The following is a 22,833-nucleotide window of genomic DNA, read 5'->3' on the forward strand; positions in this document are numbered from 1 at the left end:
AGATGTGCCTTTGCGGGGTGGAATATTTTTTGCCTTCTTAATGGGGTTGGGACCATCAGTTGTGTTGTAGGAAGTACTGTACACAGCTGACAGCCCTAATTGACAACTGTTAGAGTTCATATTATGACAAGAATCAATCAGCAAAGTAAAGAGAGACCTCTGTCTTTAACAAATAAAGCTCCGTCAGTCCGAAAAATTGTTACAACTTTGAGTGTGTACAAGTACAGTCGCAAAAACCATCAAGCGCAACGATGAAACTGGCTCAGATGATGACGACCAAAGGAAGATCGAGTGTCACCTCTGCTGTTTTTTGATTGGCTGCGCCTCACAAACAGGTGCTCCACTTATTTCATTTGGCACAGATTTGTACACTATACTTGATACCTCACACATCACATACTGTCACACACATCCCAAACATACTAAACCACAGATAATGTTTAGAAGAGCTCCGAGATAGGTGAGAAAAATCATATGTCTTCATGGTAACTCCTGAAAATATGTTACTGTTACTTCCACTTTCAACTGTCTGCTGCACACCTCTTCATACTTTTCACTGTTAGTGACGAATGTTTGTGGGTTTCTCAGTGTAACTGTATTTAAACAAGTGAAACCTTACTTCATCTTTGGTGTGAACGCACCATGATAACGCATACCTCTGCTTTACATTGCACCATATTTTATCAATTTCTTTTTTAAAGCTGACAGCCAGAAGCTTGCTTCGCTGTCACTTGAAGTCGCCCGATGTAATTTACGTTCTATGATTGAAAGATCCCTGCTAATCGCTTTCAGTGTGCATGTAGCTTAATAGCTACTGGTCCGAGTTTGTTTCTGTTGTGTTACATCTATTGTTAATGCACTGTGATGTCTATTCTTCCACTTTAAGGTTGTCTTACATTAAATCTAAGAGAAATGCTATTTCACCTTTACTGTATATAGAAAGACTGACAATGAACACATGTCTTGAAGGTTGAATGATCTTCAGTATGAAAGCCAGGTCAGTTTGAGAGAGACGCTAATGTTTGAGGTCAATGCTAAAACTCAAGGATGTCCAAAACAAACTAATGGGCTTGAAATGTGATCCTGGCCTACAGTCCAAGGCTCAAGGACTCCACAGTCAGAATTACCGAGCTGGTCAAAGACAAGAAACAGTTGGTTACTTAAGGAAAGAAGCAGTTAATTGTGGGTTACTCTTGTATTTCCTAAAGACAGAATTTCCAACCACCTTGATAGGCTTTGTGTTAGTGGGGAGAGAATTTCCACACGAAGTCCTGGGAATACAACTTTCAGTCTTTTCCTTTCCAAGGAGTTGTTGCATCCATCAGGCTGGCCTCAGGGTTCCTCCAACACTCTGGATTAGAGTGGCATCTCGAATCCCTGTGCTGGTTTTATTTCATGCAGGTTGCTGCTTTGTCTTGTCTGTCTGCAGGTAATACCTGCTTGACCCCACAGGACATAAAGTCTCTTTTATAAAGCTTTTAGTAGAGCTGCAGTGTCACCTCTATTGCTGAGAACCCTGTTTGATTTAAGAGAATGACTCTTTAAAGCGCATGTATTCAGAGTTTAAAAGACAAACGACAGAAAAGGATCAGCTAAGTAAGCGCACTCATATTTTTTCAGTAGTCTTCTTGTCTTGTGTGTTTTGTGCATTCCTTTGCTGCTCCTCGGACACGAGGCTGCCATAGGTCACAGGGACTGGGTGGAGGTGGTGTTGGTGGTGGGGACTCGCCTGTCTGAGCAACAAGGGTTGGTGGAGCATCTATAAATCTGCCTCAGCTAGTTTACGAGAGTTTGAGGGATGTTTTTTCACGGGGAGCAGTGAGGGGGCTATCTCAACCTGGCCTACACAGAAGAGCTTTTGTCAGGAACCACCAACACCTCCACCTCCTGCTCCCGTCCATCCACCCAAGCAGCAGTGAGCATAGCCCCCCACCCCCACCCCTCATGATCTCTACTTCTGGCTGCTCTGCACTCTGATGAAACCTGGGGCCGTATCTGCAGGGGTGCTTATGTAACCAAAACATCACAGACACCTGGCGGAGATGAAAGGCGTCCGGCTCATTTTTCACTCGCACTATTACTGGCTATTTCCGTGCTGAAATGTGCCGTAATAACACTCTGAGACCTCTGCAACTCCAGAGACGGGAGGCCCTTTCAGCTCTTGTAATACAGTAGGTGAGAGGCCACAAATACTGCAGCCATGGTGGCGGTTGTCATGGCGACTTGAGCCCTTGATGCCAGTGCAAATCTTCCCCTGGCTTCTCTGCTTAGATCCAAAAGCAGGATCCTGGGCTGCAACCAACGCTGAAGAGGATCATTTTTTTTCTCTTATTCACTCATTCCTGCCAATGAGCTGATGATGCATGTCGGGGTAGAGTAAAAGCCAGCTGAAATGGCACGCTCAGTCGAGACTGAAGACTAATGGACTCATTCAGTTCAGCCAAATGTTGTGCAAAGAGGATAAACAACCTTTTTGGCTTTTTTCTCTCTCTCTCTTTCAGGCTGCTTTCTTCCCGGCGCTGATATAAACAGATGGGAAAATGAGTTTTGTTTATCATAGGAAACAGGTGCTTGCATGCACATAATCACATGCCATACACAGAAGAATAGCCCCCCCGTGCCCACTTGTGGCTCGGAGAATGGGCTCCAGCTGGGCATGGTGTATGTTTCACAAACGAGTGTTTTGAGCGCCCTTACAGGAGCCATTCATCTGAGGATATGACTGTTCACGGGGGACAATGAGAGCCGATAGGGTCCCTGTGATTGTGATAAATGAGCTGACACAAATTAGAGCATGAGATGCAGGCTAATTACAGGAGATTTCAGCCCCTTTAAAGTAATAGCACACAGGCCCACAGAAGGCAGCCCACTGCAACAGACAGACCTCCACGAGCCCTGCTGTCATAGCGAGGGGGCTTTTTTCCTGTGTGGTGTGTGTGTTTGCGTGTGTGTGGTGTGTGAGGTCATGAGATGCACATTTTGAGCGCATGCGAGCATAGGTGTGAGAAAAGAGAGGAAGGCTTTCCTGCTTGTTTGTCAGCTTGTCAGATATTGGGTGTTTTTTCTCACCTCCGTTACATTGGAGCTCACATTAAAGAAGTGACATCGCAACTTTCACCCACTTCGTCTTTCCTTCGTTTGGGGTAAGCACAAAAGTTAACCTTAAAATAATGTAAATTGACCTTTTTTCTGGCCTGTGAGGACAATAAATTGCATTTTGGTGAGTTTTAAAATATATTTTTATGGTATCTGAGTATTCTGAGTTGCGATAGTTTTATAGGGAGCCAATTTCATGCATACAGAGACTTTTTCAGACTTTAGCAATGTTTTACTTTTCATATAAACCTTTTGTGACTTACAGAAACATATATGGTAAGAGCTGCTGGATCATACTGCTGTATGCACTGATCAGTTTATTTAATTCTTCCATTAAGGTGCTTTATTGTGTTTACAGTCAAAAATAATCAGTCATTGTTTTCAAACTGTACGAAACTCTTTTTGAGATCATTCAGTCATGACTGAATCTGAAAACTGTCTCCTGTCTGTCACTGCATAGCTAAATCATTCCTACATACGTTTGCACTTGTGAACAGCCGTGGCAAAAGCTATTCTTTTTTCTGTTTATCTATTTAACAGAAAGATGAAAGTGTTAAGAAGCAGTTTTATTAGGTGTTGCCATTCTGAATTTACAGTAACATCAAAGCACAGGGGAAAATGTTGCATAGTCGCAGTTTCCTGACACCCTTCTGTTGTCACCATTTCTAAGAATAACAACCAGCACATTTTCTTCTTGCTGAACTTACAAACGTGTATCAGCGGGATTGTGCCACATGTTAACTACAATAGAGAAAATGTTTTTAAGCTGGATGTATCTCCAATTTTTTAAATTTACTTACATTTATAGAGTGCAGGCAGGGTGGGGCAGGTGGAGACGAGTGTCAATGGTGATTTGTGTCAGAAAGATGGCCGCAAAAGTGATAGAGAAGATGTCTATGATGTCTAGAAGTGGCAGAGTTGAAGATGTTGAAATTCTTATTGAGAGTGACCAGGATGGACAGGATTAGAAATGAGTACACAGTACACGGTTACAGCTCAGGCAGATGATCCACCGTGCTGATAACTGCTTGACAAGTTCAGGGTTGTGGAATAGCTAGTCTATCCCAGCTGTCACAGAGCAATAGGCTCTAGCTTTCCCATGACAAATTAAGAGTGAGTCATAGGTTTGACACAGAAACGTAGACAGCCATTCACACCTACACCCCATTTAGAATCACTAGTAACCAAAGCACCCACAGCAGGGCCCCAAACAATCTGCAGATTCAAAACCAGAACCTTCCTCTTGTGGGATAACACAAGCCACCCTTTTCTTCTTTCGTTCTTCAAACTTTAAGGGTTAGCTAAGCGGATATAGTGGTCATCAAATCCATCCAAATTACATGGTTGATTAAAATAATCAAATTACAGCATTTACATTTATGTTAGACTACTTTTAATTAACTGCTTTAGCCTACTTACAATGAAAATGAAAAAAAATCTTGTTCATGACCTTTGTAGTATATTAACACTATTGGAAGTAAAAATAACTTGAACTCCAATTTTGAAAACACAACTTTTCTTTTTTTTTTTTTAATAAAGCTCTGACTTGTATTATGAGTCCGTGGTCTGGGAGAGAGTCTGTAACTCTCTGTCTGCAAAATACAGTATATAATGACCAGTGTTGGGCAATTAATTATATAGTTACTTCTTCAAAAAAGTAACTGAGTTATGCAAACAAAGTTTTTTGCAGCCGTTTACCTAAAAATGCAGCCAAGGCATTTTTTAAATAAACATTTAAAACTATTTACAGAACAATCAGCTGTTCTGCATCAAATCTGATGCCACACAAATTATTTGTGCCACTCCAAAAAATCATTTCTGTCCACTATGAAATAAAGGAGAACAACAGCCTCATACCTGCAGGCAGTGTTGGTCAAGTTACTTGAAAAAAGTAATAAGTAACTAATTACTGATTACTTCCCGCCAAAAGTAATCCCATTACTTTACTGGTTACTCTTTTTCAAAAGTAATTAATTACTTAGTTACTTTTTAAAAACACGATTTACAACTGAATAGGTGATAAAGCAATAGATCTTTCAGCCCAATTCTACTTTTTCTGCATAATCCATCATACAAAATGTAATCAAATGGAAAAGTCTCTTTTTAAAACTTGTTTTATTAGTTTTAATCTTTTAACTTTATGCATCAAGCAAATATTAAATTATATGCAACATTCTCTGACTGGAAGAAATTTGTTTAATATTTAAACCTATTTTCTGCACATTCCAGCACATAAAATAAAATATTTTTTTGGTGTTTACACTCAGTCTTTCAAATAGATGCAAGTAAAACACAGCAGAAAATAAATAAAGTCAAAGACTAGCGGTCCTGTTGCTCTATTTTCACCTGTAAAGTAGGGTAGGCGGAGGTTTACCCTGGTGCAGGTGTGCTGCAGCGGTCAGTGGAAGAATCTGCGAGATTCTCTGTGAATTTCCCATTACGTTGTAGCGCACTCGGTGCTTGCTTGGAAGTTTAGGGGGTTTTTTTCGCTCTCCCCACTCCATATATTATCCATTGTTGATCTGCACACAGCTGTTGTCACAAACTTCGCACTCGCTTAGGTCACTGTCATGAGACATTCTCGCAAAAAACTCACGGTTTTAGTAACGCAGTAACGCAGCGTTCCTACGGGAATGTAACGGTAATCTGATTACCATTATTGCAATAGTAATCCCTTACTTTACTCGTTACTTGACAAAAGTAATCGGAGATGGGCAGTAATGCGTTACTTGTAATGAACTTGATTGAGTTCTTTTGTCTCCTGCTCAAGCTGTGGTTTGCAGTACGATGTTGAATTTAACACTAAAAAGAGTGTAATAATGAGTGCCTCATGTAAAGAGGACTGGTAGCAAACTATTTACTGATTCTGTTTGGGAGGTAAAGTTTTAAATGTAGTGACTTTAAGTTAGTTATTTAACTCATGTCATCAGAAATGATGGCCAATGTTGTAAACTTTATGCACAAACAAATATGCTAGTCTGTAATTTCTACAGGTGCACAGATTATGTTAAAATAACTCTTTTTTTAGAGACTGTTGTACTGTACTTTATGCACTTACAGTACACCATAACAAAGCGTCAGGTAGCATATAATTACTTAGGCTTCCTTGATGGGACAAGTGCAAGACAAATGTTGGTGACTGGTAATGTTTCATATGTAAATGTATGTGTTCATTAATTGATTCAGAAAAGCTGGTCACAGTGATTTTAGCTGTACCGTCTTTTAGTGATACGAGAAACTTAAATATAGATGTTATACATTATATATGATATCATAGATATTTCTCGTTCGTCTGGACAATTGTCTGTTCACACTGTAACTTATAACGATTGCATTTTTGTGGTGTCTTTTATTAACTTTTATTAAAAAAAATAAAGATCACTTTATATCAGTTGTAAATGTGCAGAATAAATGGAGAAAAATAAAAAAATAAAGCCTTTTTAATGATATTTTGTTTTACGCCTGGCATTAAGTTATGCTACAATTAACATTTCTATACCCTGAAAAACCGACAGAAAGTTGAGAGAATAATTTTTTTCTTCATATTCTACTGTTTATTATTATTATTTTTATATAATATTTTTAGATTTTTAGAATTCTTGTTTTAATTCAATTTTTTAATTTATTTTTTTGGCAATTTAATTTTTAAAATATTTTCTTTCTACTCTATTTTTTTCCTTTATTTTATTTTGATACGACGATGACGTCGCAGATTTCTAGCAGACCGTAAGCGGGCGTGGTTAGAGGGTTTTAGTTGGGCCAATCAGGAGCGCCTAATGTTAATGAGCTGCAGGAGTCGGTGTGGTGAGCGGTTCTCCGGAGTAGAGGAGTAGAAAGCGGCGGACTGGAGTCAGCTAGATCATTGCGTGTTTCTCTGCATATGAATCTCTGGATGGCTGGTTAACCGCACAGGAAGAAGAAGAAGAAAAACTCTTAATAGTGCCTCCGGTTATTCCGACGTGCCGCTGTGTGTCGCGGTAAAGCGGATATTTCTCACTTTAACTGGAGTCAGAAAGAGAAGCGGCAAGATGAAATACAAAGTAAGTGAAGCGCCGCGGGCTGGATTTGATGCTACATCTCAGTTTTTTGTGTTATTAAGGCTGGATATTTGTTGTGTTGTTTAACCTGGATAATGACAACAAATCTTGATGCTGTCGGAGATTTCTTTTTGAGTCGACGTGAATGTGAAATGTTAACGCTTCTGTATTCGTGGCGGTAATCACAACTTATTTCAGTGAATACATCCGGGTTGCTTTTTTCTTATGAACTGGTTAAAAAAAGAAGGGGAAACTGCACTAATGACTTGCTGAAACGTGCCTTTTTTGTTTCTGCTTGGTGTGTGTGTGTGTGTGTGTGTGTGTGTGTGTGTAAATGTGCTGCACAAGTCAGTATGCGTCACTTTAAATCTGCAGGTTACGTTTTCCATCACAGGGGCGTAAAGGGAATTAAAATGAAAACAACTTTGAGGCCCCCTCCTTGGACTCACCACAACATTAGATTAGACAATGTCAGAAAATTGTATTTTTTTGAAGTCTAAAACCTGAAGATATCAGGTTATGACAAAGAAATTTGTGACAAATACACATTATAGGAGGTGTAATTAGCAAATACTTAGAGATATTGTTTAAAATGTTTTAAAAAAGGAGTATTGGGTTATGAAAGCGGTTGTAAAAAAAAAATAGATTAAAAAAATATATCTTTAGAGAAGATTCATGGTAGTGGATGTGGAGTGACATTACATTGTTGTTTGGCTTGGCTCCTTGGAGATCAAAATGCTCAGCTAACTGCAGGTCATTTCCACAACAGCTGAAAGCCCCCCCCCCCCCCCCCCCCTCAGAGATATTTAGTTTAGTGCTATAAATCTGTGATTATTATCCTGTTTTTGATGCTGTGGATATTTTATGGTAGTGGGTTTTCTTTTGTGAGTAAAGCTCGCTGTAATGTGGTTTAGGATGCTGTAAAATCAGACCAGCTCTCAAACAGACAGAAAAGACTGTTGTTAATGCTGTCAAATGCAGTTACTGGGATTAAAAGGGAAAGTCACCTCTGCATCATCGGCTACAACCACAGGTCTTTACATCAGGGTGTAGACAATTGGAGGCTTCGACAGTGATGGATGGAACAGCTGGATGTCACTTCATCAGGAGGAAGCTTTGAATTTACTCTGGATGTGATTGCATTTTAGCACTTTTCCTTTGCTTCATGTTCTTGGGTCTGAGGTCTTCCTTGCCCCGTTAAAGGGGCAATAGTCTTTTGTGAGGGTTTTGGGGGTTTTGAGGGCACTTGATTCAGTTTTCACTGGCTGTTTTCTGATGTGTGAAGTAGCTGTTTGCCTCGGTGTTGGCTGGGATTCTCTCTGCTATGAGGTTTGGCTTTTTTTCTTCAGTCTTCTGGTCACTCTTCAGCAGATTTGTGACTGGAGGGCGTGCTCGCTGCATATGTGCGTCATGCTCACTGACTCATTGTCCTGTCAAGTACACAGTTCACAGAGCCAAGGGTGATAGTTTGGGTGTGAGGCCAGAGGAGGATTTGAAAGTGGGGAAATAACTTCGAGCATGTCTCCACGGTCACTGTATTCACCCTGAACAATGAGACTGATCAGTGCATGCTCATAAATATGATAAACACCACCGTTTCAGGCCATTATCAGCCTGTAGGGAGGATATCTGTGCAGTATACACACTCCGCTCTCTGACGTCTGACTCCTTTGTTTGTCACATTCAGAAGATAGCCAGAGCACAGAGATCATGTAGACAGCGCTCTTTGTTTACAATAAACATATCCACGTTATGCAAGGCTGTGGCAGAGGAAAGGAGGGTGGGAAATCAGCCCAAGGCTCCGGTTAGGTGACACATTTCACGTCACTACTGCGATTATCTAGTTTCAGCCGGTCACAGCTCTACTGCATCACATCCCGACAGCCACTCGATATTTACAGCTATATTAAGAGTGTCCCTGTCCTCGCAGAGTGGTAGTGTTTCAACACATGCTTAACAAGCGAGGCCGACCCCTCCCCCTCATGTGGTTCACGTGACCTGAGGTGAGGCGCCGCGATCTGATCAGACGCCTCTAGAGATAGTTTCCAACAGGTGTTCAGGTGTGAAACGGGGTGCCTTTTTCCATAGGTCACCAAATGTGTGTAATCCCCATGATGAACCTCACAGAGGCGGAGCTCTTCCAGGGAAATGGAGGACAAAGAAAGATGAGACATAAATTAGTATGAAGGGGACCTATTTTGCTTTTTCCTTATTTTCTGTCTTGTCACTGTTACAGAGGCGGATGGTTATATTTTTAGTTTCACTTAATGAGGTCTGTGTTTAGTGAGTAATCCCTGTGAGCCAAAAGTTCGGGCTCTAAACGCTCAGATTCAGACAGTTTTTTTCTACCTTTGGGTCTGAGTCAGGGGCGGAGCGGGGGGGTGGCTTACGGGGCTTAAGCCCGGGTTGTTTTGTCAGAAGCCCGGGGTATTTTGGAGTGTAATTTTTTCATAGTTAGATGCCTGGCTGACAACTGTATAAAACAAAAAGTACACACAATATTCGAAGCACATAGTGCACACTGTGGGAATTTACGACTGTGCGTGAATCCCCCCCTGATATTGGTATGATCCAAGCTCAGGCACTAAGCGACTGAGCGAGGGGGCGGGGCAGCTGCTGCCCGTGAGTGCGCTGTTGGAGAGACGGAGCCAGCCATACTAAGGAGAGCTTAAGTTTGACCAGGTACCAAAGCAAATCATTCGTACCGTACAAATAATGTAAATATGACGGTGAACCACGAAAGATTGATATGAAACTGATCACTTGACCAATATTATTTTACTTGCTCTTCAAGTGAATCAACAAATGGCAAAATGAAAAGCCGAACAAATGCTATTTTTTTTTAGAGTCTTAGCTTACGTGTGTTTATTTCATATTCTCAGTTCTTACCCTCCCGACTAAATCGGTTTCAGTTATGTACTGAAACATAAGAATGGACATTCGAGGGTTCTTTCAAAGAAAAAACTCAGGTAAATGTTATTTTATATATTATGCTTTGTATGTTGTTCAGTATATTTCTATGCAAAACAAGAGGGATTTCAGTACACAGCAGGATATTCACATTTGTAACCAGATATTTACATACACTTTAGGGAGAAAACATAAAACATTTTTACTGTACAACATCAATTTAGAGTAAACTTTTGTTTTAGATAAATATTGAAATATATTTTGAATTAGTTAAATTTCAGAATAAAGAGAGACAGAGCTATTTTTATCACTTTCATCAAATTTAGGAGTACATGTACACTAAGTTTATTGTTAATTAATAAGAAAACTCCAGACAATTCCATTCTGAGCTGAAGAAGCTTCTGATAGGTTAGTAGAGTCCATGTGAGTAAACTGGTGGCACAGCTGTGGATGCATATAAGGCAAAACACAGAGCCTGTTTCTTTGACATGGGAAAATCAAGAGATATCAACCAAAACACCAGGAAAAGAACTGTGGAGCTCCATAAGTGTGGCTCAAGTTAGATTACAATTTGGTGCCATTTGCAATTAAGAAATACAGATAGTTTCTCTCTTTACTCTTAAAGTTAACAAATATGTTTTTATATTTATCAATCTAAAAAAATAAACATTTAGTCTGATTTGATGTTACAATTAAAAAAGTGTTTTTATCTGAAGAGTAAATATCTGGTTTCAACTGTATATTTGATGATTGTCAGCACAAAGAGGGAGAGAGAGGAGAACGAGGACAGAACAGATGAACAAGAGCAGGTGAGACACACATGTTAGTCAAATGGTTGTTTACCAAAAGTATCACCGTATCACAGGTCCTCATGTATCTCGTACCTAGTGTTTCTTTTTAGGTTTGTTATTTTTCAAATTCTGTATTTATTAAGTTCTGCAGGCTTGTTTGCACAACAAGGCTAAATAATTATATAAACTTTTCTCAATCTAAATATTGTACTTTGGTAGAATTAAAAAACAAGTGTAGTGCAGGTCTATGATGATTTTTAGTGCTACTATCATCTAGTTCTGATTCTGGTTCTGTCTTGGTTAAGTCCTCAGTAGTCCTGATTTTGAACTGTTGTAGTCCTGTTTTAATTCTGGATCAGTTCTGGGTCTGGTTGAATTGGGGTTTAGTCCTCGTGTCTTGATGCAGCCCTGACCTTGTTCTGCCTTGCTGCTTAATTAAAAAACTAGTTTAAGGCGTCCTGCACATGTGATATATATTTTTCCCTATATGAAGTCATTCTTTTTTGAACAGAGCCTATTAATCTTTCAGTCATTTCTACACCCCCCCCCCCCCCCCCCCAAAAAAAAAAAAAAAAAAAAAATCCCACATGCATACTACTCTTTGGGCTAAGCCCCGGGTGTTTCAAATGTCTGGCTCCGCCTCTGGTCTGAGTGATGTCATAGAGCGGAGATATTCCTCTTACAGCCATCACAGTCACACAGCTATGGTTCTTAGTTCATAAAGCCCCACCCACCTACAGTTTGAGCCCTCTGTTCGTGAATGGCAGCCAGTCAGAACAAAGTTGGCCTCAAGGGGGAGGAGCTAAAACGGCTCGTTTCAGACTGAGCAAAGCTGTTCTGTAGAGTTCAAGAACAAAATATGGAGATAGAGAGGATTATGAGAGATTCAATTTGCTTATTGGCTTGGAGATACTTCACATACCATAGTATAACGACTGGAAACAGGAGGAAACTGCCAGCCAGGCTCTGTCCAGTGCTAACAAACGGCAACAGTAATGCTAAAGCTCCATAATTAACCTGCTGCTTTTGTGATAACAGGTAAAAACGATCAACTCCTTTAATTCTTTTGAGTTAAAGCTCTCGATATGATGCCTTAAATGAAGGATGTCCCTGCTGGAAGTTGGACTTGGACGTGGAGAATGTACTTGCCCAGAACTGTCCTTTTAAAGGGTCGTGACACAGTTTTAAACACCCAGGTCTCATTCCTTTGTAGCTGATGTAACCGTTGTAGAAATAGCTCCACAACCAGAGTGAAGAGTGATTAGATGAAGCCAAACTCTGGCCCAAAATGTGCTTTTCAAAGTGTTTGTATTTTTTTTAATGGGTTCAGGTTCTAGGCAGTCAGCCAGCACTGAAGGGAACTGGAGGAGAGAGCATAGCAGACATTGTTCTAAGAGTGAGGAGGAGGATCTGTGGTGCTGAAGGGGCCTGCAGAAAATGAAAAGGAGAGGAAGTTGCGGGAAGAACGAGAGGGCAAACAGAGTTGGCTGTATAGTGGGGGTCGAGCCGTTGGGGTGGGGTTGATGGGAGTCGGGGAGGTCGAGGAGCGCCCCGTGAGAATGAGTGCATTCCAGGCGATCGTGCATGGGAAGGTTGTTCAGAGGATGCACATGATTGTTTCAAGGTGGCCCTTCACATTGATAATGAGCCTTACAGCAGGGGTTCTTTTCTTTTCTCAGCTTGTTTGCTTACGCAGGGGGTGGCATTGTGTAGTCCTTCCAGAAAGAGACATTTGTATTCTTCTGAAAGAAATTCCTTGAGAGGAACCCAGTGCCCTTTTCAAGAGAACTCTGCAAGTTATATGCACTTAAGCATTATTTCACATTGCTTTTTCCCATCTTAACTTCAAAGCATTTATTATTCTGTGCCTGCTCAGATGTCTGAACAGTGACATGTAGCTTTTGTAGCCCATGTGTGTCAGCGATTTCCTGTCCCTTTCCCCAACTTTGCTCCTGTGTAAGATTTTCAGATAGTGCAAAGAGCTACTCCCCCAATGTCAATGAATAGCGACCCCCCAACCTCCCCTCTCTGCGCCCTCGCACCGTGAGCCAGCCATTAACATTTGAAAACAGCCAGCGGGGAGACAGACTACAATGTGGACTCGTTTTAGAAACAGACTCGCCAACAATGCAAAGAACCATTTCCACGGTTGAGCTCCTCCTTCCTTCCCTCAAGGAATGCCAGCTATTTCACAGGGTCATCCTTCAAGATCTAGTGGGCTCCCGTCAAGTCGGTTCGACTGCACGGAGAGTCTGTTTAATAGCTGAGCTGACCTGTGTGCGCTCTGGATATGTGTAGGGTAGAAGCAAAGGTCCTCTAGCAGGCCGACAGCATCGTAGTTTTAAAGCATGTGAGATTGCATTAGTCTTCTTTGTCATGTGGCGAAGCTGAGCAGTGTGTAGACAGTCGTTTGGGGGAAAAGCAATTATAAGAAGCTGCTGTATACAGGTAAAAAAAAGAATACTAAACATTGCTAAAGGTTTTAAATAAAGAGGTCAAAGTGTATATAAATTACATGAATTCAGAGTACTCTAAACAACCCATTTGAGGCTTTTATTCGCTGTCCCCCCCCCCCCCTCTGTATGATGGAGGATGATATGTCCAGTACAGCCATCTAAGGTAAATTTAACTGTTTGTGAGTGCAGAAGCCCCACTCGAGGGGCAGCCAATCAGAACTTTGTTATAACTTAGTTCACCCAATGTCTGTTCTAGACAGTGGGTGAACTAAGGGGCTACCCCATGGTGGAGTCTAAGATCATTATTATTTTTTTATGCATGAATCATGTTGTTGAAATAAACCTAGTAAGTCCTCTTAAACCACTTCCTTCATCCTTTTAAACAGTTACTCATTCATTTCCACACACATCATTTTCAACGCTTTCCCTTGAGCAACGTCCACAGAGACGTGGACGCGGACGAAGAAAAGCAGAATCAAAGATTCGTACACAAGATTCGTCTATGAAAGTTGGTATAAAATGCAAAGACGGCTCATTTTGGGAAAACAATCTGAAGTTTACGATCAATAAGCAAGATAACTTGACATATTCATATGTCATTAAACTTCTTTTTATCAGTTAGGAAAGTTGATATTTATTAATGAAAATATTCCTGATATTGCCTTTTTGGATTTTTTTTCCCATTTGTTGGCCAAAACAACCCATAGCTGTTGGTTATTGAATCTATTTGACATTTCATACACCAAATTATCCATTCAAAAAAAAAAAAAAAAATATATATATATATATATATATAACACCCAGCACGCCCCTGCGGGCGGTTTATCCTTCAAGCTCGGGTCCTCTACCAGAGGCCTGGGAGCTTGAGGGTCCTGCGCAGTATCTTAGCTGTTCCCAGGACTGCGCTCTTCTGGACAGAGATCTCCGATGTTATTCCCGGGATCTGCTGGAGCCACTCGCCTAGCTTGGGAGTCACCGCGCCTAGTGCTCCGATTACCACGGGGACCACCTTTACCTTCACCCTCCACATCCTCTCGAGCTCTTCTCTGAGCCCTTGGTATTTCTCCAGCTTCTCGTGTTCCTTCTTCCTGATATTGCTGTCATTCGGAACCGCTACATCGATCACTACGGCCGTCTGCTTCTGTTTGTCTACCACCACTATGTCCGGTTGGTTAGCCACCACCATTTTGTCCGTCTGTATCTGGAAGTCCCACAGGATCTTAGCTCGGTCATTCTCCACCACCCTTGGGGGCATCTCCCATTTTGACCTCGGGACTTCCAGGTTATACTCGGCACAGATGTTCCTGTACACTATGCCGGCCACTTGGTTATGGCGTTCCATGTATGCCTTGCCTGCTAGCATCTTGCACCCTGCTGTTATATATATATATATATATATATAGATATATATATATAGATATATATATAGATATATATATATATCTATATATATAGATATATATATATATATCATCTAATCATAATGAGAGTATCCCTTAGTTTAAAAGGCACTTAATCAAATGCAGTAAAGTGTTAAAAGGGGGAATCTTTCTCCTTTTATCTCTGATGCCCTTCATGTTTCAAAGGGGAAAGATGGCAGCCTCTGTTGTTTGGGCTGTGAGATCTTTGTGTGGCGTGAAATCGAAGGGACATTGGAGTGAATCTCCATCTCATTGACTATTCCTATATGTAAAACCAATCAATGTGGCCCTGCAGAGATACCCCGAAACATATTTCACATGTCGGCTAATGCCCCCTGGAGGGATTAGTGCTCTTGTCTCTGGGGGTTACTATGATGCACTCATGTACCCTCGCTTGGCATCAGCACCAAGCTTGGAAGTAATCCACAAGTCTCCTTTGCCAAAACTGAGCGTCTGTTGGCTGGAGGCCCCGTGAATACCATTCGTATTCACAGGACTGTTGTACATTTGTGTTGCCGGTGCTCCTCGACCCGTTTAGGTGCAGTAAATTATATTTTCAGGTCAAAAGTCGGTGTCAAGCTCGCAGTTATTCACCGCTTTGCTCAGGCGCTGAGCCAGACTCACGGATCAGTTTCCTCTCATAGCCCTGGATTGTCCTGGCAGAATGCAAAAGCTGCACAAGCCGTTACACTTTTGAGAGAATATCTCCAGTTTCAGTCCTAATTATAGGTAAGGCTCCAGGACCACAGCGAAGGAGTCCAAGATGTGACAAGATAGCACAAGCTCGGTGGTAGCCTGGATCTATCTGGGTCGTGCAGGAGCCAGGAAGCGCTGCAGGCTAAGGAGTGGGTCAGAAACGCAGGAGATGTCAGGTTACCTTATAGTTTGTGTGACAGTAAAAAAACAAAAACAAAAAAAAGACGACTGAGATGAATGGACAGAATAAGGAGGAGCCGCGGGATAACAGTCATTTTACCCAAGACGTTACACAAATTAGATCATTTCCTGTGACCTCACCTAAAGTGGTTGAGTGTTGCAGTTGAGTCCTGCCCACGTTGTATTTCATCACAGTTTTTACTGCTATAAATTACTGTAAGTGCACTCAAAGTAAACAGAGTGGCAGACATACTGCCGCAGGAATGAAGAGACTACAACAATGTAACAAAGCATTACTGTTTTAATAACCTTAACATTAGAAGCAGAAGCTGGGTGAAAGCCACACCCCCTTAAATCCCAAATCTGCATTCAGTGACCTTTTTATCTGCTTTGGGCAGCAAATAACAACTAATAACAGTAACTAATAACATTCTCATTACTATAATGATGAGTCAAATTTCTGTAAACCTGGTGAAGTGAAACCCAAAATCGACAACTCCTAAGTGTACTGGTTCTCCAACAGCTTTATTTAGCTCTTTAGCTTCATGTGGTTATCAGTTTTTGTGACATTTGGACAGTTTTCAGAGATATTTGTACAAGAAGCAGTCGTCCATTGTGTCTAGTAGTTAATAGTAGAAAGAAATGAAAGATGATTTTGACTTAAATAAAGGATCAAACTAGCTTGGCAAAAGGCTTTGGGCAAACTGGAAAAGTACGATTTACAAATGTGTCTGGAAAGCATCTCAGTAATCCAGGTCATGGCAGTCTTAAGAGTTAAAAAAAAAACAAAACAAAAACAAGTATCTGGACTTCCTTAAGTTTACCCCCACTAGGGTTTACATATCTGGGACTCTTCACCTTAACTTAAGAACACAGACAGGAAGGCGTCCAGTTATCTTCTTTCTTTTCAAGATCCTAAGATTATTACTTTTCCACAGTTCAGAAGCACTTGAATGATTTATATCGAGCACAATTCTTAGCAAATGCATCTAGAGAGGAGAAAGTAGCTGAATGCAGTGAAAATATAAAAGCTTTACTGTTGATTATGAATGTGATCGTCATCTCCTAAATAAGAGTGAAACTGACATTTTCCAGGGGAAGGCCATGATTGTGACACACTTTTCATCATTCTCTGACTAGACAGTTCAACTGAGATATTTTTTGAGGATCTGAGGTTTGTTGGAGCTTGCGGCGTGGTCAGACGGCATCATGGCGCATCACATCCCATCAAAGCTGCAGCTGCCATGCTGTTGCTGTTTATGTTTTAGGGTGTGGAGATTTCCTCGCAGCTCGTGAATCATAAATGAAGGAGAAGGTGTTGGTGGTGGGGGTGTCATATTTACACTGTGGATACAATAGTCCTTTTTATTCAGCGCTTGGCAGGTTGAATTTACCCTTCTTTCCACATCTTCTGGCAGAATTAAAGTCTTTACACAAGAAAAATGAATGTTTACAATCAGTCACAAAGAACCCCTGAAACAGTTTGTTCCAACCACAAAACTAAAATAAGCTATCGATTGATTACATGCAGCTACAGCGCCCAGTTGCACTGTAACTGTGTCGTAACAGTGTATTGATTTACACTTGCTTGCATAAGATATCAATCATTGCGAAGCTGCAGGGAATGTGCTGGGTCACGTTCCCCTGTGTGCTGGCTTTAAATGACACCGGCCTTTTTCGATAGGATTTTCTCAGAAATAGCCGAGGTGAGATTTCACCGAGCCTGCTGTGTAATTATGTTAATACACGGCCACTGGCAGGGCTTGTAAGGAGGCTGTAATCAGAGGGTCAACCTTCCTGAAAACTGTCCAAATGAAGAAATTACCATGTACTCTGAGCTCTGAACCGCTTCCCATGAGCCCTTCCTACCCAGAACCCAACACACGGCCCATTTATTCGAACTGGCTCTCACCCGCAGCAGGCCGCACTCTGAGGAACGGCTTGTAAAAGTCATCAGGTCCTCATTACCGTCATTACTATAATTATTTTCTATATTTAACCATGCGAAATGAGGCCAAATGAGCGTGTACAAACCACCCCGGGACACGTGTTACAGTGGTACGGCCCTAATTGTGGCACCAGTGTTCTCACAGTCAGAGCATACCACTTTTTTTGGAGCAGGTTGTTTGTTTGGGCTGAAAACGTCCTCGTCGCTTTGAAAGCCGAGGCACTCTCATTGCTGTGGGGACGCGGGTTTCTTCTATGTGGTGTGGCTGTGGCAGTAAGGGAATTCAAGTATTTGTGAGCTTGTTTAGCCAAAGCCACCTTCATTATTATTAGACTGATGTGTACCCCGGAGAGGCAGAGCCAAAACCACCCAGAGAGCTCTTACTGAAAGCAAAGGTGGGGCCCTTTTCAGCAAGTGGTGAAATTACGTAAGGTTTTTTTTTGTTTGTTTGTTTTTTTTTAAATTTCGGGAAAGGTCAGAACAGGCTCGCAGATGGGATGACGTTTTAAACTGCTTGTGTTCAGGCAAGACACTGATGGGAAGAGGGGAAAGAAAAGCCTTGGTGATGTAGAGGTTTGAGTCGGAGGGGATTCAGACAGACTGGACAAACCAGGACAGACTAATAAAACATACCAGATGGGAAGGAGAGCTGTTTTAGTGCCACATGTTTTAAAAGACAGTAAACAAAAAACAAACATGTGGAAATAAAACAAACCTGTCAGCCTCAACATTAAAACACCTTCCATGTGAAGAAAAGACATCAACCATCTACGTACCTATGCAACCCTTGCATTGCATTGCAGTGACGCACCCCAATGGTAGTGGTCTCCCTTTTCAAGGCATTGTACCTCACCATGCATTAAAACCTGAATCCCATGGCACTGATCTGGCCCCTCAACTCCCCAGATTTCAATCTAGTTGAGCACTGGAAATGTCCCGGAGCAAGTCAGATACATGGAAGCTGACGTCTGGGTCAAAGCTGTTTAGGCACAGCAAAGCTGGTTGGTCTTTCTACTTGGGTTTAGTCTTTTGACTTTAGATACATTTTAGGGTAGTTTAATTTTAAGGCCTTTTTTGTTTGTCCTTCACATTTTATTCTCCTGTGTAATGCAGTAGCAGCTCTCTGTTTTCTCAGAGTCCAGACCAGAATTTGCTCACTAAAATACAATTTCTTCTGCTTGTGATTATTCCGGTTTGTCAGCAAGATTGCAAGTTACACCATAAAACTCATTAAAGAGGTGGAGCACGGGTCGAAGAAATCACCCATAAAATGTTGTTGCGGCTCAGATTACTTCCTTGAACTTGTTAAACAGGACATTAGCCCTCAGCGACCTTCTGCTTACTGTCTAGCTTTAGCTAAAGATACACTAAAAAGTTGTGATGGGTGGATGTCAAACCTGACACTGATGCTTTTTTTTCTTTGTTTTTTTTACATTAATCTTACATTTATATCATCTTATACATAGACTTGGTAAACTCACCAAACCAACTGTTCAAACCTTCTGTTTGTAAGAGGCAGCCAATGAGAAGAAAGACAGCTAAAATGGCTTGTTTCAGGCAGGTGATGATCTGAGGGGCTGTAGTATAATAAGGATTATCTTAAAGTGATGATTCAAAGCAGGGTTCAAGAAAAACTAAACGTGGAGTTGGGGTCATCACATTAGGTCCGCTCTCAGTGTCATCAGTATAGACTGTACAAGGTTTCGATGACTCATCTAAAGCTGTATGCCAATTAAAAGGTCTGAAACTACGTAAACATAGATACATTACATAAACAAATAGATACAATAGTAATACATCTAAGTCACTGCTTCAAGACGATTCAAGGTCATGAGCAGAAATGTGGTACTTGCAATAGGAAGCAGCTGAGCGCCTTTCACCTCGCTGAGTGATAACTTCCTAGAAGCTCATACACATGTGTGTGTGGATGCAGCAGAAGCACCCCTCTCTGACACATGGCAAACACACGTGTTTACAGGAGGATCAGTGGCAAGCGATGGAGTCTCCGTGCTGCGGCTAAGTGCTGTTTATGACGCCCGGTTTAATAGCCGGGTTCACCTGCTCTGGGTGAAGACAAAAACACGACTCTTCCCCTTCTGCATCACTTCAAAAAGGGCCGCGTGTAGCTGGCAGTCATTACAGCCGACAAGCTGTTTGTTTAGTGTGATTAAAGGTCATGTTTGGTGTCTCGCATGACCCTTCACATCCCAGATACCATGCTTGAAATCTGCTGTGGCTCACTGTTTTTCGACTCAGATGCTCTTTAACCGTTCATTGATTTATATCGCATGAATCTTTACAGACAAGCTGCGGCACTCTAATGCGAAGTAAACTGCAGCGTGTGTGTGAAGAGGAGGGTGTGAAAATGTGTCAATCAGGCTGCTTCCTGTTAGGATCTCTGTGGTACCAGGCTCACCACAACGGATGATACATATATTTATATATAATGTATAAGTGTTCATGCTTTTTTTTCTACAGTATCACAGTCATGTCAGACTTCCGCAGAATCCAGATGCAGAAGTTTACTCACAGCTTCCACTGATCACTAGTTATTAAAGTGCAAATGTTTGCAATGCTTATCAGTCTATTAGTGATCCTGTGCAGCCTCTGGGAGCTGGCAGTGGTACTGTGATTGTGGTAGCTTCTACTATTACCCCTCTTTGTTTTGTTAATATTACCTTTACTTCCTCATGAACTTTTGCATAACTGGAAAGAACAGCAATAGAAGGGGAAAAATCAATATGTTTTAAACTTCACTAACACCTGTGACGGGTGATAAGTGAACATCATTTTTGGTAAAAGGCTGGAGTACCATAGACACTATCACCCCTTGGTGTATGAAATATACTTTGAAGCCTCCAATTTGGTATTTGTGGCTGTTTCAGTCATGAGTTTCTTTGTTTTTAAGAAAACACAACGTTACTTACATGAGAAGCAGTCCTTAGAAACACTGTAACCACCTGTCATCCAAGAGAGCCACACCCCTAAGTTTGTATTACTTTAAGCTTTGATGGCAGTAAAACCAAACGATAATACACAAAAGCAGGTGAACAATCAAAGATGCCACACAGGTATATGTGTCATCATCTTGCCTAGCGACCTCTTACCAGTAGGCTAAAATGACCAGTTTGTGGCGTTTATGCACCTATAATGTTATTTTAATTTCACGACAGTAACATTTAATTTGTATCTACAAAACATGAATATTAGGATATGTTTCATATATGATGATACCATCATGTTGCCAGGCAACCATATAATGGCAAGCTAAAATGACTTTTCAATAGTAGAGCAGGGCTTGGGCTTGGATATTGCTGTACAGCTATTACAGAGAAGCGAATCAGCCACAGAGACCAAAACAGTTTCTTGCAGCAGGCTGTAAACGTTTTTATTTCTGCTGTAAAGTTGGACTGTCTTTTAATAACAGAGTCTGTGGGACTGACCTTTGGAGCCAGGCTCAAGTGGCCACTAGTGGAACTGCAGTCAACCACACTTCTTTGTTGGGTTTGTTTTTTAGCTCTGATGGTTACTGCTTGCATCATGAAATTAAAGTCATAGAGACTTGTGGTGAAATGTGTTTTCGATCTGCTAAAGATTTCCCGTTAGGGTTCATTTATGTCCTAAGATTAGTATTAAATCTGCACCGAAGCCTTATTAAAGCATATGTACGAACTACAAAAGGCAGCGGAGTGTGGTTTAGACAACAGATGCAGGGTGACAGTTCCTGTTGCACATTTTCCTCGACCGGCTTGCATCTCTGCAGACTGAAATTGCTGGGTGTGCTCATACTGGTGGTTTTCAGTACCTTTTTCACGTGAAGGCACGGCTCAGTTTGTGATCGTGCGCGTATGCGGTCTGCAAAACGGGTGCTTTCATTTCGGCAGCTGGTCACAGTGATCACTAATTAGCAGAGACAAAGGAGCACGATGCGTGCAATTCTGTCTGTCGGGTGATTTAATTTCTCTTCTGAGCATCAAACACAAAGCAGTCAACCACAGCAGCAGAACTGGCCTCATGCAAATACCTACAGCTTTGGCCTTAAGCTGAAAGAAGACGACTTATTTAAGATCTAAGTTAAATAAAACCGTGTAGTTTGTCTGCTATGGCTTCCAAATCATCTACACTGTGACCTAATTTAAAGAAAAACAAAAATCTAACCACAGTATGGCTGTATTCATGTCTATCAGATCTTTCATTAGACGGTAGCCACAGCCTTCTATTGCTGATAGAGCAGATGACACCCACAGTAGCCACAAACGACCTAGATTAGTTTTCCTGCTGGGGTCACTTTTTTATTTTACTCTGGCCTTGAATATTAGGCATGCAACATGCAAACAGATCTGCAAAGGACAAGGAAAGATCACGATTCCAGAGGCTGCTCATCAGATATTCACAGCTCTCAACAATAAAATGATAAACTCAAATCAGTGTGTTTGAGCAACCTGTATAATCCTATTTTAAACCTTAACTTTATGGACTCTGGACTTTCAGTAGTAATAAAACTGTAAATATTCAGCACTCTATTGTGCTTTCGACTTGTCTTTGTGTCCAAAGGTCGTCCTTATGGGACACTTGTTTACTCTTTTTTTTTGTGTGTGTGGCTGTTTTAGAGGCCAAAGGCAGTGGAGGAAACGCTCATTCACTGTTACAGCAAATGTTCATAAAAACAACAGTCGCCATTCGTTTTAAATAAAGAGGTCGTTGCACGTGCAAGCGATTAGTTTTAGACTGCTCTGTTTGTGCTTACAGAAGCCCCACCCACCTGTTGTTCTTACCTTGTGTTTGTTAGGGGTAGCCAATCACAAAAGGGTTGTCTTAAAAGGAGGAGGAATGAAGCTAGATAGTTTTCCTTTCTTTTTTTACACACAGAGGATGGAGTGGGCAATAAATAAGCATTATTTTTAAGTGGCATGCTGGTATAGTGTGTTTTCCTTGTGAATCAATGAAAAAAAGCAAACACTTAGAGGTTTAAACAATCTAACAGTAATCAAAAGCTTCAGTTCAAAATCTGTGCTGATCTGGACGGCTGTATTTCCTCATATATTCAGACTTTAATTGGAGCAGGAGCAGTTATCAGCATTTTTGTTTCCTTCTGGACAACTCTTGGACATCCAGGTCTGCTCCCGTTGGATGGCATTGATCTCTAGGGCTCATGCTCAAGCTCTTCGCAGCTAGTTAGGTGGCAGTGGGTGATAGTGAGGGTGTAACTGTGCTCTGGGTGTTGCTGGCTAATGGCTCCGACAGCACACTGAGACAATAGCCAGGGAGGCCCGCCCCACAGAGAGCGAGAGAGAGATA

General features: G+C 41.4%; 1 protein-coding gene and 1 long non-coding RNA gene across 2 annotated transcripts in view; one reads left to right on the top strand and one right to left on the bottom strand.

Moving 5' to 3' along the window:
- Nucleotides 1–22,833, bottom strand: part of LOC146682721 (uncharacterized) — a 97,893-nt gene that overhangs the window by 67,394 nt on the left and 7,666 nt on the right. The window lies entirely within an intron of this gene.
- nedd9 (neural precursor cell expressed, developmentally down-regulated 9) overlaps nt 6,871–22,833 on the top strand; it is a 37,512-nt gene continuing 21,549 nt past the window's right edge. The window contains exon 1 of the mRNA XM_085445146.1: nt 6,871–7,136. Coding sequence (XP_085301272.1) covers nt 7,125–7,136 — 12 coding nt within the window. The 5' untranslated portion in view covers nt 6,871–7,124. The remainder of the gene's footprint in view (nt 7,137–22,833) is intronic.

This window comes from Copadichromis virginalis, linkage group LG22 (genome assembly GCF_057382275.1).
Source record: "Copadichromis virginalis isolate Kocher_CV1m ecotype Utaka linkage group LG22, C_Virginalis_male_GT1.1, whole genome shotgun sequence".
NCBI lineage: Eukaryota > Metazoa > Chordata > Actinopteri > Cichliformes > Cichlidae > Copadichromis > Copadichromis virginalis.